General features: G+C 33.2%; 3 protein-coding genes across 11 annotated transcripts; 1 reads left to right on the plus strand and 2 right to left on the minus strand.

The window, feature by feature from the left end:
- Positions 1–128: 128 nt before the first annotated feature.
- On the minus strand, positions 129–4873 carry LOC123893253. Of its 3 annotated transcripts, XM_045943186.1 has the most exons (5): positions 4591–4873; positions 3236–3456; positions 1514–1803; positions 579–1402; positions 129–488 (listed from the first exon to the last, which is right to left on the minus strand). In XM_045943186.1, the coding sequence occupies exons 3-4, from the start codon at positions 1782–1784 to the stop codon at positions 603–605; spliced, it is 1071 nt and encodes a 356-aa protein (XP_045799142.1). In that variant the 5' UTR covers positions 1785–1803; positions 3236–3456; positions 4591–4873; the 3' UTR covers positions 129–488; positions 579–602. The 3 variants fall into 3 exon arrangements, with proteins under 3 accessions (XP_045799142.1, XP_045799139.1, XP_045799141.1); XM_045943183.1 differs by having other exon boundaries at positions 579–1803; positions 4591–4823; XM_045943185.1 differs by having other exon boundaries at positions 129–1803; positions 4591–4845.
- Positions 4874–6520: 1647 nt separating this feature from the next.
- LOC123892348 (transcription factor GTE5, chloroplastic-like) lies at positions 6521–7094 on the plus strand. The gene has a single exon (XM_045942136.1). The coding sequence runs from the start codon at positions 6627–6629 to the stop codon at positions 7092–7094; it is 468 nt and encodes a 155-aa protein (XP_045798092.1). The 5' UTR covers positions 6521–6626.
- A 308-nt stretch (positions 7095–7402) lies between these two features.
- LOC123893255 lies at positions 7403–10198 on the minus strand. 7 transcript variants are annotated; one of them, XR_006803385.1, is made up of 4 exons: positions 9520–9723; positions 8800–8879; positions 8649–8720; positions 7468–7982 (listed from the first exon to the last, which is right to left on the minus strand). XR_006803385.1 is itself a non-coding variant. In XM_045943188.1 (3 exons), exons 1-3 carry the CDS (start codon positions 9741–9743, stop codon positions 7769–7771), a joined length of 531 nt encoding a protein of 176 aa, XP_045799144.1. In that variant the 5' UTR covers positions 9744–10194; the 3' UTR covers positions 7403–7768. The 7 variants fall into 7 exon arrangements, 1 of the variants encoding a protein (XP_045799144.1); XM_045943188.1 differs by lacking the exon at positions 8649–8720 and having other exon boundaries at positions 7403–7982; positions 8800–8892; positions 9520–10194; XR_006803386.1 differs by lacking the exon at positions 8649–8720 and having other exon boundaries at positions 7460–7982; positions 9520–10198.
- Between the last annotated feature and the right edge of the window lie 3880 nt (positions 10199–14078).

Raw genomic sequence — 14078 nt, forward strand, 5'->3', positions numbered from 1 at the left:
TTGCAGAAATTACAGTGAGCCACCGTGATTTCGACAAACTCGTCTTAGTACCAAACATGCACTTATGCAACGTGCCTCGTAAGCATTCACACAATATTCAGTTGATGAAACTAATCTAGATTCTGTGATGACATAAACAATTATACAATTGCTTCATAAGGATCACACAATATTTACAAGCTGAAAACATACAATTTAATAGATATAAAGACTGAACAATATAATTTACATATACTATGCAACAACCTGCCAAATCACTCAGAAGTTTAGTGTTTCCAAGACTAAATGCTGTTACACAAAAGCAAGCTTTAGGGAAAACAATTCCAGAAATTCTTTTTCGTTGAAACTTGTGTATAAAGGATAAGGGTTGGCTCATGATTTATTCTGAACTTTTCTGTTTCAGCACACTCTAAGGGTCCATGCATAGGCCCGAAATCGTGTTTGCCAGATACAACTTGACCATGTTCAGCATGCTTGCTCAAACAATTCTATTGAAGAAACCAAGTGGGGTTAACTGATGACAAATCAGATACAATTCAAAAATTTCTGTCAATAAAAACAGAAGTATGAATATTTACCAGATAAATAAATGATTAGAATCATCACGATTGATCTTCGTTGGACCTTGTCCTGTTCAGACGACGACGCCTCCTTGGGACATGTGATGCATCTTCAACAAGTTCATTAAATATTCTTAGATCTTCTTCAACTTCATTCTCTTGAAGGCCCAATAAATTTTCACCCCAAAGATAGCGACGACGGTCAGATGAACGACGATGCCTTGACCATGCACTTGAAGAACGAGCTCTTGGTTCCCCAACAATTTCAATGGTGCTATCCATCATTTGGAACAAGATGGTGGTGGTGGTGGTTAACCAAGGTCCATTACCATTGCCATTGTTCCCATCCCTATTACCACCTGGTAACCTACCAATACCATCTCCGTTTTCGAGAACATAATCCCCAACGACCACAGCTCCTGGTATGGCAGACTGAATAGCACTCACAATATCACCATATTCTCTCTGGCGCTCAAATTGTTGCCATGCTTGTTCTCTTGTCGGATCAACGTCAGAGGGACGAGAAGTAGGATGAACTCTCCTAGCATGTCTACGCAGTTCGAGATAATCTCCAGCAAATGAGCATGAATCTCTAGAGCAACTTCTCTTCTTATTATTCAAATAATTTCTAGCCTCTTCAACAACCTCCCAGCCTAATACTGTGCCCCTACATAGAGGACAATGCAAACTCGATTTCGAGTCCTCAGATGAATTATCTACATCTAATTCCTCCTCAAGAACAGCCCTGTCCTGCAAGTTCTCAGAATCAGCAGTTTCTAAAATGCCTTCATCATGTTGGTCTAAATGTCCAGTTGGATCTTGGACATCACCCTGTCTCGATCCTTGTGGAATTCCAACAGACAATAGAGTATTAATTTCATTTTGGTACAGTAATAATTCATTAACACTATGCATGTCAGATTGCACATTAAAGTTAATATCAAAACTATTACCAGAAGAGTTGTTAGTGTTTATTAAAGAACTTGGTAAATTTGGGTTCTCCTTAGAGTTGTCCCTCATTTTTTTAAATCGGTCCAGACAATTTGAATGCCTATAACTTGTATCACAAATGTAAGATCTGCAGCCCTTATCATGAGAGCTGCAAAGTAGGAGAACAGCATTATGTGGATGGTCCATGCAGATAGGACATGAAACTTCATCCAATTCTTTGTGAAGAGCATGGATATCTGAATCACTACATAATCTTCGTTTAAAACCAGCCATCTTCCTCGCACCGTGTTAACTACTCAACATATTAAACTCATTAGAAAACTATTTTTTCATATGAAGACAACATGCACATAGAATTCTGACATATAAACAAAACACATGGTCAACAGTAGAAGAACAATTATTTCTTCTATATATGTCGAGGAAAAAGCATAGAAGGAAAGGTCATGAGATTAATTTAATTGACAACTCTGAAAATTTCTAGTTACTTTCCTTCCTCTGTTTCCCATGTATTTCTCTAAATATAATTCTATTTACCAATCTTTTCTATACCTTCCAATTAAAAGGGAATAAAAGGTATGACGGGAAAATTAGACTTTGACTCAATCGTCAACAATGCTTTCCCTTTTCTCCATAAACAGTGAAGTCCACAAACCATCCTTACCCTACCCCATAACTTGATAAAACAAGAATAGAGTTTGGTTCCAAGATGTCATTTTAAGATTTAAGCGACATCATGATTCATCGCAGAATAGAACATCATAAATATAAACAATGGCATTATTGATCACCAATGTGTACGCTATTTCAACATAATTTTGATTAAGGTAAAACAAAGTATAACGCGCTTTATCCTCTCCTTCGGTGCTCAAACTTCACTCACACAAGAATTTTCATTTACTTGACTACAAGAAAATCAATAGTACATTCTAAAAAGGACAAAAAAATTGCTGACCATCTGAACAAACTATTGACAACAGAAAATTAACCACCAACTAAATTTTTAAAATAAAGCGACTCTTATTTCTTCATACTTATTTACCAACAAATAAGATCATCTTGGATTCACAACCAGCACATGATTAGGATTATGTCATAATTCAAGTATACTGGCACGAACAGATTTTCTAAACTAATCCACTATACTACAACAGTGTCATGACTTAACATTTTATAGAAATATTTAAAAAATGAAAGAATAACATTATAAATGATTGTATAACATTTCAATCAGCTTTAATTTATATTTAGAAACATTTTATAGCTTCCTTAGTTTTGAAAAGAAAAATAATCTATCACCTCCCTTCCCCTCCTAAACTTTCCATCCAAACATACCGTATCCAAAAATATGACCAAGAGGGCTGCCCAATGCACAAGGCTTCTACTAGCTGGGGATTAGGGAGGGTAGACGTACGCAGTGTTACCCCCCCCCCCCCCCACCCCACCCCACAAGCGATGAGGTCATTTCATGGATTTGAACCTGCGACCTCCAACTCACAAGGCAGCAACCTCACTGTTGCGCCAAGACTCGCCCTCTAACCATAAAATATGACTATTTAAAATATATAAAAGGAAAATATTTAAAACAATAATATATCATGTAAAAAATAGAACTTGAATAACTCAAACAGAAATTCAGTGCTAGCAATGGAAAAGGAAAATCGTAGCAAGGAAATAAAGGACAGAAGATAGCAATATGTTGCATTGTTTGCTAATAAACTTACCAAGACTATAATCTCTAGCTATATTCCCTACAAGAAGATTCTGAATGTCAATTTGTAATTATAGAACCTTTACTTGACTTCACAAAAGAATCACAGGGAAATCACTCATGCAATGCTCCACAGAACGTTATAAATAATGAATCGATCTACACTACAATCTTGGACAAATTTATTTTTATCGAACACTTCTGTACAACAGAATCACCAACAAGCCACAAAGTCTGCAGGTATACCACCAAAAGGAAGAAAAAAATGTTTGTCAATAAAATAATATTTTAAAAAAATTCATGATTAATTTCATTTAAAATAGCAGTTAGATATATAAAACCATAGAAAGGCAGAAATAATGAAACTTCAATCAATCTGACTTAAACTCAACACTGTTTTTTCAGTAAGACAATATTGTGAGTTTTCTATTCTAAGATGTTCATCATCGGTGAATCAGCTAATTATACAAGATCACAACACAGACGGTTTCTGTTAGTAAAGAATCCCTAAGAACATCAGACAATCTTGGACAAGGTTCCTATGGCTAGTTAGACATATGTCGAATCAAGCATCTCCACTTTGTTGGTTTAGGATAGGAAAGTGGAATTTATCAGGACGGATTTATATATTTGCGATGTTGTCAAATATTAGTCATGGCAGAGCCATGGCAGATTGCAGTGGGGGATATTTTGACAATCACAACAGCCAATTTGTGAAGGATTGTGGCGCCATGGCGTTCTGTGGCAGAGTTTTTCCTTTCTACCACCAATAACACTAAAGATAAACTTACGGCAATGATAATTGCCGCAAAAATGTACGGTTAGCAGCAAAGCAGCAAAGTGGACAGGACTTCTTCCTGTCCAACACCATCACAAAGGATCAATAAAACTTTACACATTGAACATGTCTCGAATTTGTCTAAGAAGACATCTATGTATAGATAATAAAGCAAACTATGTATGAATTCTAAGAAAATACCAATTTTTCAATTGTAAAACATTCTAATTTCATCTTATCAAATCATCAAGAAATGAAAAAAATCCCAAAACAGGGTCAGCGAAAAACTGAGTTTCAATTTCAAAAATTCAATTAAATCACAAGGAAATATCATCATCAATTTCACCAAACACAAGATCAACATCCAATCATCACACAAACTCAAAAACAAACCCTAAACTTAACCCCAAAAACCAAACCCTATACAAAATCCAATCATCTGAACAAAAAAATCATATATTTTCATTAAAAAATAAAATTAAGAACAGAAAACACCACAATTGAAAGATCAAGATCAAACCCTAATTAGAAACAAAAATCATAAATTGCACAAAAAATAAATAAAATCAAAATTGAAGGAAGGAATTTACAAAGGGGTTGAATTTAATTTAATAAAATATTAATTTTTTTGGCCTTCTTTCTTCTGGGTTTGTCTCTGCAAAAGATCCCAAGGATGTAGAGAAGAAACAATACAAGACACGGAAGAAAAATTGGAAATATAAAATAAACGGATTTTAATTTATGGTAGAAAATGGAGAATAATAAACAGATGATGATGCAGTGTTGGTTTTTTTTGTTTTTGTTTTTGTTTTATTTTATGGTAAGATGAAAATGTAGTGAACCTATCAATGCAGGATCATGTTTCTTGGGTCCAAATAAAATGGGCTAAATATTGAAAACGTAGAAGTAGGGGGTAGTACAAGCAAAGCTACAATTTCAATTTTTATTTATTAATCCTCTTATTCGCATCGGGAATCAAATTCGGATTCTCTCGAACGATTCTTCTTAGGATGAACTTTTTAAAGTGATTTAATAGAGTGTTCAAAGTTCGAACTCTAACTTTTATATTTAAAATGCAATAGTCCTATTAACTAAATTATATTTACGGAAGCACTACAATCAAAGATTTATATGGTGTTAAACAAAAAAAAATATATATGGTGTTATACTATTATTTTTCTTGGAGGAAAAGAAAGGGGAGAACTTGTTTTCTTTAACTAAAACTAGCAGGTCAGACAAGCGTGTTCCGCATCTGCCTGTGTCTAACTTATGGTAAAATAAATCTTATGTTATGAAGTTAAAAGTCAGAGATTAATAAAATTTTGCAATTAAAAAATGTACCTTATTTAAATTTCTGCAAGAATTGTGATCGTTGGAAGACTTTAATAAGAAATAATCATTGTGTAGTTATAAGAACCATTGTGCAGTTATAATATGTTACATTATTAGACGTCTTATTAAATCTATTGTGTTAACCATTGTGCAGTTATAAGAACCACCGTACATTATTAGACGCCTTTTATGTCTATATCCAAAAACAATTTAGGTTAAATATGTTTTTGGACCCTATAAAATGATAATCTTTTAAGTTTTGTTCTTACTTTTAATTTTTATTAAATTTTTATTCCTTATAAATTTTTTCTTACGCACGGTTTTAGTACCTACTAAAACTAAATTTTTTTAATTATCATTAATCTGTTAAATTTTTTAATGATTTTTTTTAGGAATGTTTAAAATATCATATAATGTTTATTTACTAAAATTTAGAATTTGAGCTATTTTTTCTGAATGAACTTTTTACGATGTTCTAAACATACCTAGAAAAAAAAAAATCACTCAAAAATATAAGTTGTCTTAAAATTGAGTGGAGTTTAATTATCTAGACTAAAATTTTTGTAAAAATTAAGTACTTATTCAACCCTATATTAACTATTTTGTAGGATAAAAAACATATTCAACCCTAAATTTTATTTGGGCTGTGACCAAGTATTTTTCCGTTTATATATTAAAAAAAAATGGTTTATCTAAAAAATAGTCGGTTTAGAGAATATACATACTGTCATTAAAAAATTATTATTTAAAAAAGAAAATTATGATGATTAAATTAAATAGATATAGCGTGATAAGAAAGCAAAAAAAATATAACCGTTATAGGTTTAGGTGTGTTATATATAGATAGACTCGTACACTCCTTAAGCCATCACAAATCACAACAATCGAAACAAAGTGTGTTTCTAATTTCTATCATCTTTCCTAATTGTTTTGTTCATTCCACAAACACACTAATCATAATCACATCATGGTTTCCTTAACCACTACTACTTTTGAACCACCCACAAAGAAGCGCCGTCTCATCATTAAACTTTCATACCCATCTCAAAACAATGATCAAGAAAGTGATTATCATAAGAAGACTTGTTATTTGGTTACAAAGTCTCAAGAAAGTGTTGTTGTTCCAATCAAAGACAATGATGTTGTTATTGGTTCTACTTCTACCAAGATTATCAATAACACTGTTGTTGCTGCTGCTGATCATAAAGAAAGGTACTTTCTTGATCCTAGGGTTGATTCAAAAAATGGGTTTGATGGAAAGTTGAAGAAGGATTGTGCTGAAACAGATTTGTTGATGATCAAGAAAAATAAACCAATGGAACATTACAAAAGGATGCAATGTTGGGTTATTGTGAAGAGAATGATTGAAGGGAGAGACGGTTGGGCATTGAAAGAATCTCTTGATCTCAAATTTTTGAAGGGTTTGGAGAAGAACAAATCAAAGGTACAAAAGGCAATTGGTTTGAAAGATATTGAATCCAAGTTGAAATCATATTCAACACCAGATGAATTTGCAAAGGATATGAGGTTTGTTTTCTCTCAAGGATTGCTTTACCATCCAAGGCATATTGTTCACAGAATTGCTACGAAATTTAGTGAAACTTTTGAGAATAAATGGAAAAGTTTGAATGAAGAATGGACAATTGAAGAAAGGAAAGTGAAAAGGATTCATAAGAGGAAGAGGGAACAAGCTGTTTATGATAATGAGAGGAAATGTCTCAGTTTCCAACAGAAAAGATCACAACTTTGTGCAACATACTGAAGTTTCTACTAGCATCATGTCATGATACTGATAATTTCAATTATGTCAAATTAGATATTGTCATGCACTGTTCATATTATATATATATTGTTTCCAATTATTACCACTTCAATAATAAATTTGTAGTTTAGCTTTTATTATCTCACACATTTACTAGCATTATTTCTGTTTTTTTTTTTCTTTCTCTAAAGGTTGTCTCATAATTTAACATTCTTAATTAGAGTAAATTTTTTCTTGGTAATCTGGCTACCTGCTTAAATTAAGACAATGGATTAATTAAATTTTTCAAAACAAATTGGCAACAGGTTGTTAACTAGTTTTGTCCTCCATTAAATTCTTGATTATGGTTGACAAAGCATAATATCTAGAGAAAAAGACTATTGATTGAGTGGGAAAAACAGAACACTCTGTTAGCATAGTACCAAATTTATAAAAATGTATAGTACTAACACATATTGACTAAATATCTTTCTTTATAGTACTAACTAGAGTTGAAGGTCTATAATAAAATGATATCTTTGGACAATGACATTATGTATGTGGATATCATGACTATACTTATATTAACTAATTTATAAATTTAAACTAGGTTTGAACTCTGACAGAATGCTCAACTTTTCGGTGGCAGTTTCCCTCTCTCCTGGCAGCAAGACGTCTGCCAATTCCAATTCTCATCAGCCTCTGAGAGGCCCCTGGGTTTGCAGCTTTGCTAAACAAACTAGGATCAAGATTCTTGAAGCAAACTGGACCCAACCATCTATGGTGCCAACGCCAAGAACATTACACACATTATCAATAAACCATCCATCATCGTTGTCTTCTCCCCCAATCTTCAAGATATCGCGCCACCAAATTAATTGTCCGCTAGTGAGAGTATTTGTTAGCATCCTACAGAAGTGACTTGTATTTGTTAGCATGTGGTGCAAATATAACAAATTAACGTTGTGGATCACGGGTAGGAAGTGGATTTTGGCATATAAAGTAAGCAGACATCATAGGATGTAGATTCAATATTTCCCTCACCATTTCCTTTTATAGTTTTCGGAAACAGATCTAGCATTTTTCAGAAATTACGAAAATGTCAAAACACTAATTTCATAGTTTATGTAAATACATTCTTCCTAACTAGCCTTCTATCACAATTGTTCATGACATAAGTCTGCTATCTCCTTGTTAGCAATTTAAAAGGAACATGACATAACCATGTTAAATTTGCCTAAGTTATACTGTACATTATGGCATAAGGGACTTTGTAGATGCAATATATCAGTTATAGATCCATGTCCTTGAGAAATATGAACCGAAAACAACTGTAATGGATCATGGATTTTGAAATAATTTGAACACTATTTGAGGCTTCTTTAAAATCCAAATATATATTATTGCAGACTTATCAAGGAACTCACCACAATGTCTTGTTTTCCACCCTTTCAATGGTATCGGTAAACAAAACCATTTACAAATATGATTTAAAACAGTGAACTTATGATTTCAACACAAAACAAATATTCTATGTAAGCTCAATCAAAGAAATAATGATAGTAAGCATCATACCTTAATACTACTTCTAATCAATGAAGCTAATATTTGAGGGACACTGAATTTTTGGGGAGTACCAATAAATCCCTAGTAAAATGCTCCATGAGCCAGATATTCGACTACAAAAGACTATCAATCACACTCCAACGAAATAATGTAGTATTACCCGGTTATTTTCGTCAGTGGCATGGAAGGTACTGTTGGAGGTATTTCACGGCCGCCAAGTAACAGCAGTACAGATTGAACCTGACAATGACACCTAGGATTATTTTCTATAATCAAACCACATGTAGGGAATAGTCCATAATTTAACTATCAATTACAATACGATAAAATTTTCCACTTTAAATGCATTGAAAATTGAGAAAAGACAAGTCTATAAATGTGCTTATGAAGTAGGAAGAAAAGTTAGTCAGCATTACTGGTTTGATCCAATTCATGAACAACAATGAGAAAGTACAAAAACCAGAAAAGAAAAACCAAACATGCATAAAAGAGATATTCATCAAAACACTCTTTTAGTAAAAACAAAAGCATATTTGCAATGTTTATAACTGTACTTGCCCAACTCACTATAGCAATATATTTTCCAAGCCCATGTTTGTATAAATAACTTAATTAAGCCCTTATAGCATAAGCGCTTATCTATAACACCAGCTTTGGCTAAGACAAGAAATTATAGACCTTTATATTTAGACACTATTATTTTACACACACACAATGTACACACACACACACGGTGATAGGCGCGATTTGCGCCTTACCGAGCATGGAAGAAAAATGAACACAGTTTCTGATTTAATATTGAAATTCATACACAAGATCTTGTAGTAAAATTATACAACTAAAGTTGTCATTGAGATAAAATAAAGATAGCCAAATATACCTAAACATCCAAAACACAACAATGCTGTCAAAATACGACTCTGACGGCGGTGGCGATTCTGAAATTGGCTCCTCTTCATCATCCGGTAACGGTAAAATGACTCGCCAATCAGGCTTAAACTGCCAAAGAAATACACTGGTAAATGCGTCCCAATTCATCCATCGATGGTGTGGATACCACCGGAGCCACGATGTGAGTGGTGTTGGCACAAACATATGGCACATGCAGGAAAAATGTTAAAATTAAATTACAGTAAACCAATCAACAAATCAATGCTTCATAGGACAAATTTCCAATTACCTAATTACCAATTTATAGGGAACATTGGAAAAGTAACTAGAAAAAAAATTAACAAAATTATAAACTGAAGCTGAAGTTGAACGATGAACAAAACTAAATTGAAGCTTGAGAGGTTATGAATTGAAGCTTTGCTGAGAAACTGAATCGAAGCTTGAGAAGCTGAGAAGAATTTGCTTAATCGAAGCTTCAGAGAACTGAAATTCAATTGAAAGATTCTGAACCTTGAGGGATGATGAACGATTCTGAATCGAAGTTGAACTGAAGTTGAACGATTCTCTCAGAATCAAACGAAACTTAGTGTTGAACGATTCTCAGAGAAAAATGAGACGATTGTTGTCGTTGTTTGTTCACATTTCCTTCAATAAGACGATTTGTGTGTGGAAACAAAAAAAAAAAGAGGGAAAAGAGAAAGGGGTAGTGCGTTATTTTTTTTATGGGTCATGCTAACCGGTGCCCCGGGGCACTGGTTAAGGAAATCAAAAAATGAAATTTTAAAATTGAAAATAACACTTTTTAAATTTTTGAGGCGTTGATTGCACAAACTTCAATATGATATTACTATATTAGGTTACTTAAACAGTGCCCCGGGAGCACTGTTTAGCATTTTCCTTTTTTTTATTTATTATCACATTTTTATATTAATTTATACTTTTTCCGTTCGTTTTTACTTGTCGTTTTAGAATACTAATAACAAGTTAACAAAGTGTATTTTTGCACCTTATTCCTATTATACCCTTGTTTTTTATTTTTATTTTTACACCAGTTTAATCTGGTTTGGAGGTCAGTTCTGGAGTCAAGTAGTTCCAACCCCCTCCCGATCGCGATCGTAGTTGCGGGGAATTGAACCGCGATCCTCCCTACCAAGTTCAGCGTCAATAACCAATAAACCCAATATACCCTTATTTTAATTCACCATTATTTATTTTTTCACACACTTTCTCTTTCAAATAAATTTGGGTGGATTCTAAGGTGAGGGCTCTATCAAGTCTCTCACCGGTGTACCACTTAACATCACCGTTGGATTAAATTAATCTACTTGATCTAATATTTCGTTACCACACCAGATCTAATTTCTTTCTCTGTTCCTTGTAGATAGGGATGGCAACGGGCACCCATGGGTGCGGGTTTGACACTTACCAAACCCACACCCGAAATCATCACCCAAACCCAAACCCAAAGGCTATTCGGGTGGCAAAACTACACCCACGCCCACACCCATTGGGTTCGGGTTTTTTCCACCCAAACCCAAACCCACAGCACATTTGAAAATAATTTGCAAATTTAAGAAATTAAAATTCCAACATAGACTTTGAATTAAATTACAACTAAAATTAAGGTCTTCCAAGGAAATTCAAACATAGACTTTCAAGAAATTACATCATAGACTTTCAAGAAATTAAATTACAACTAAAATTTAAGGTCTTCCAAGGAAATTGAGAGAGACTATGGGGGTAATTAGGTAATTATAAAATATTTCGGGTGGGTGTATGGGTTTCGGGTGTGGGTTTGACTGATACCAAACCCACACCCATATTATCGGGTGTCACCCAAACCCAAACCCAAACCCAGTCAAATCGGGTTTCGCCCGTTGACTTGGGTTTGGGTTCGGGTGGGTCTCTCGGGTTTGGGTTTTTTTGCCATCCCTACTTATAGATCTGATCAATCTCTTTCCATGGCCTGCACTTTTTTTCCTCTCTTTGTTCTTTTTCCTTCCATTGTCTGTAGTTAATTAAAAGAACTGTCAAACAAAAGAAGTTCCTAGTTTATATTCTTAATAATGATGCTTCTCAACTTACTACAATTGCTTTAAGTGTGAAGCATAATCAATAATGTTATCCATATTTCATTGTATACCTTTCTGAAGCTTGCCACCGTTATTGTTCTATCAATTTTTTTGTTCTTCGTTTCTTTAATGCAAGATTTAATTAATTTTCAAAATGGGTGGTTGATGTCTTTTTTGCTGATCAATTTTTCTGGACTATGTTTCGATGATAAAATAAATTTCAATTCTAAACCTATAGTAGATTATATGGGGCGGCTGACAGAGAGAAAACACAAAAACTTCTGGTGAGAGAACTGTCAAACACTATGAGGAAGAAACTGGATCTGATGTGGTGATGAAATATTAGATCAAGTAGGTTAATTTAATCTAACGGTGAAATTAAGTGGTACACCGATGAGGAATTTGATAGAGCTCTCACCATAGAATTTAATATATTTATATAAAAAAACAAAAATTTAATATATGATGCACCAAAAAAAAATTTACAAAAAAAATTGTAAAGTTTTCTAAATATATATTAATTCTTTTACGGTTTCAACAACTACTACTAAATCTTTACCCTTTAGGGGATGATTTTGACAAAATTTCAAAGAGATTTAGTGATATATTTGAGAACAAGTGGAAACCTTTGAAGATTGAATGGAGATTTGAGGATAGAAGAAGACTCAACAAGAATATTCATAAGAAGGATTGAATGGAGATTAGAGGTGATTATATGTTCTGTTTTAATTCAGAAAAAATATGTGGATTTATTAACATGTATAAGCACCGATGTATATTTACTATTTAGAAATTATTGCATTCCTCTTATTTAATATATATCCCAACGGTCAAGTGGTTAATAAGCCACCGGGATGAATCGTTTGAAAGAATCCGAGTTTCATTCTTCGTGGGAACAATTTTTGACCAGACCTTTCGTATCTTATGACCGAACTCTGAAATATCGGAGCCCCTTCCTGAAAACCAGAGAGGTTAGCGGCAAAAGAAAAGAATTATCTTTTTCAATGGTCTACCAATATATATTGAAATACATATTTCTTTAAATAAATAATATCTGTGCCCTTACCATTATGCAATTTCCAATTATTTGAATTTAGTTATGTTTTGAAAATAAAAAGGTCCCGTGAAAAGAGAGAAAACTTATGACATTTTAACTACATTGTAACATTTTTAACTAAGGGGTGCTCCAACCCTTTTCAAAAGGTAGACAAAAAAAATTATGATACAAAAAATATTAAAAATCCCACCCTATGAATGAGATTATAATCTTTTATATTCTAGTCACGAGCATAAAAGGTTTAACGTACGAATTGAATTGAGGTTATCATTTGTGTGAGTGGAAGTTCTAGAATACTAAAAAAGATGAATTTTTTTGATATAATGATCCATTTGATCAAAAGGAAAGAAGTAAAAGAATTCATAAATTCAATGTTTCAAGGATTTGGGTAAAGATATAATGATAAACACATTTATGTGGTTACTCTTGGCCCAATGTGAATGATTTCTCAGACTTTTCTCACGACACAACGGTATTAGTCAATAGTTCAACCGATCCTGACTTCCAAATAGTTAGTATCGGGCCTGAATTTTGTGATCTTATGACTTTTTTCATGTTGTGATTTCCTTTGCCGCACATGAATTGATTTGTTGATACTCGCTCGGCATATGTTGTTATTATTCTCTCTGATAGAGGCTAGCAGGGACGGAGCTAGAAGGGGAACTAGTAGAGGCCACGGTCCCTCCTAAATATTTTTTAATATTTTTTTTATACTACTATGGTATCATATTATATTATATTATTGACTTAATTTCACTTTTGGAATATTTTTTCGTCACCGGTTCTGATTAACTTGCACTTTATCACCGTTAGAAATGAGCTAACTCAACCTTACAAAACCATTTGTAAAGTGATGATTGCAGATAGGCCAATGGATAAACATGTAAACTATTAATCCCTCCGTTCCTTTTTACTTATCGATTTAGAAAATAATATTTGTTTCAAATTACTTGTCGTTTCGATAATTTAAGATTATATTTTATCTATTATACCCTCATGTAAATTCAATATTTAGGAGTAATTGTTGAAACCGTAGAAGATTTGATATATATTTGAAAAATAAACCAATGGAACATTACAAAAGGATGCAATGTTGGGTTATTGTGAAGAGAATGATTGAAGGGAGAGACGGCTGGGCATTGAAAGAATCTCTTGATCTCAAATTTTTGAAGGGTTTGGAGAAGAACAAATCAAAGGTACAGAAAGCAATTGGTTTGAAAGATATTGAAGCCAAGTTGAAATCATATTCCACTCCAGATGAATTTGCAAAGGATATGAGATTTGTTTTCTCTCAAGGATTGCTTTACCATCCAAGGCATATTGTTCACAGAATTGCATTAAAATTTAGTGAAACTTTTGAGAACAAGTGGAAATCTTTGAATGAAGAATGGACAATTGAAGAAAGGAAACTGAAAAGGA

Source organism: Trifolium pratense, linkage group LG6 (assembly GCF_020283565.1).
Source record: "Trifolium pratense cultivar HEN17-A07 linkage group LG6, ARS_RC_1.1, whole genome shotgun sequence".
Classification (NCBI taxonomy): domain Eukaryota; kingdom Viridiplantae; phylum Streptophyta; class Magnoliopsida; order Fabales; family Fabaceae; genus Trifolium; species Trifolium pratense.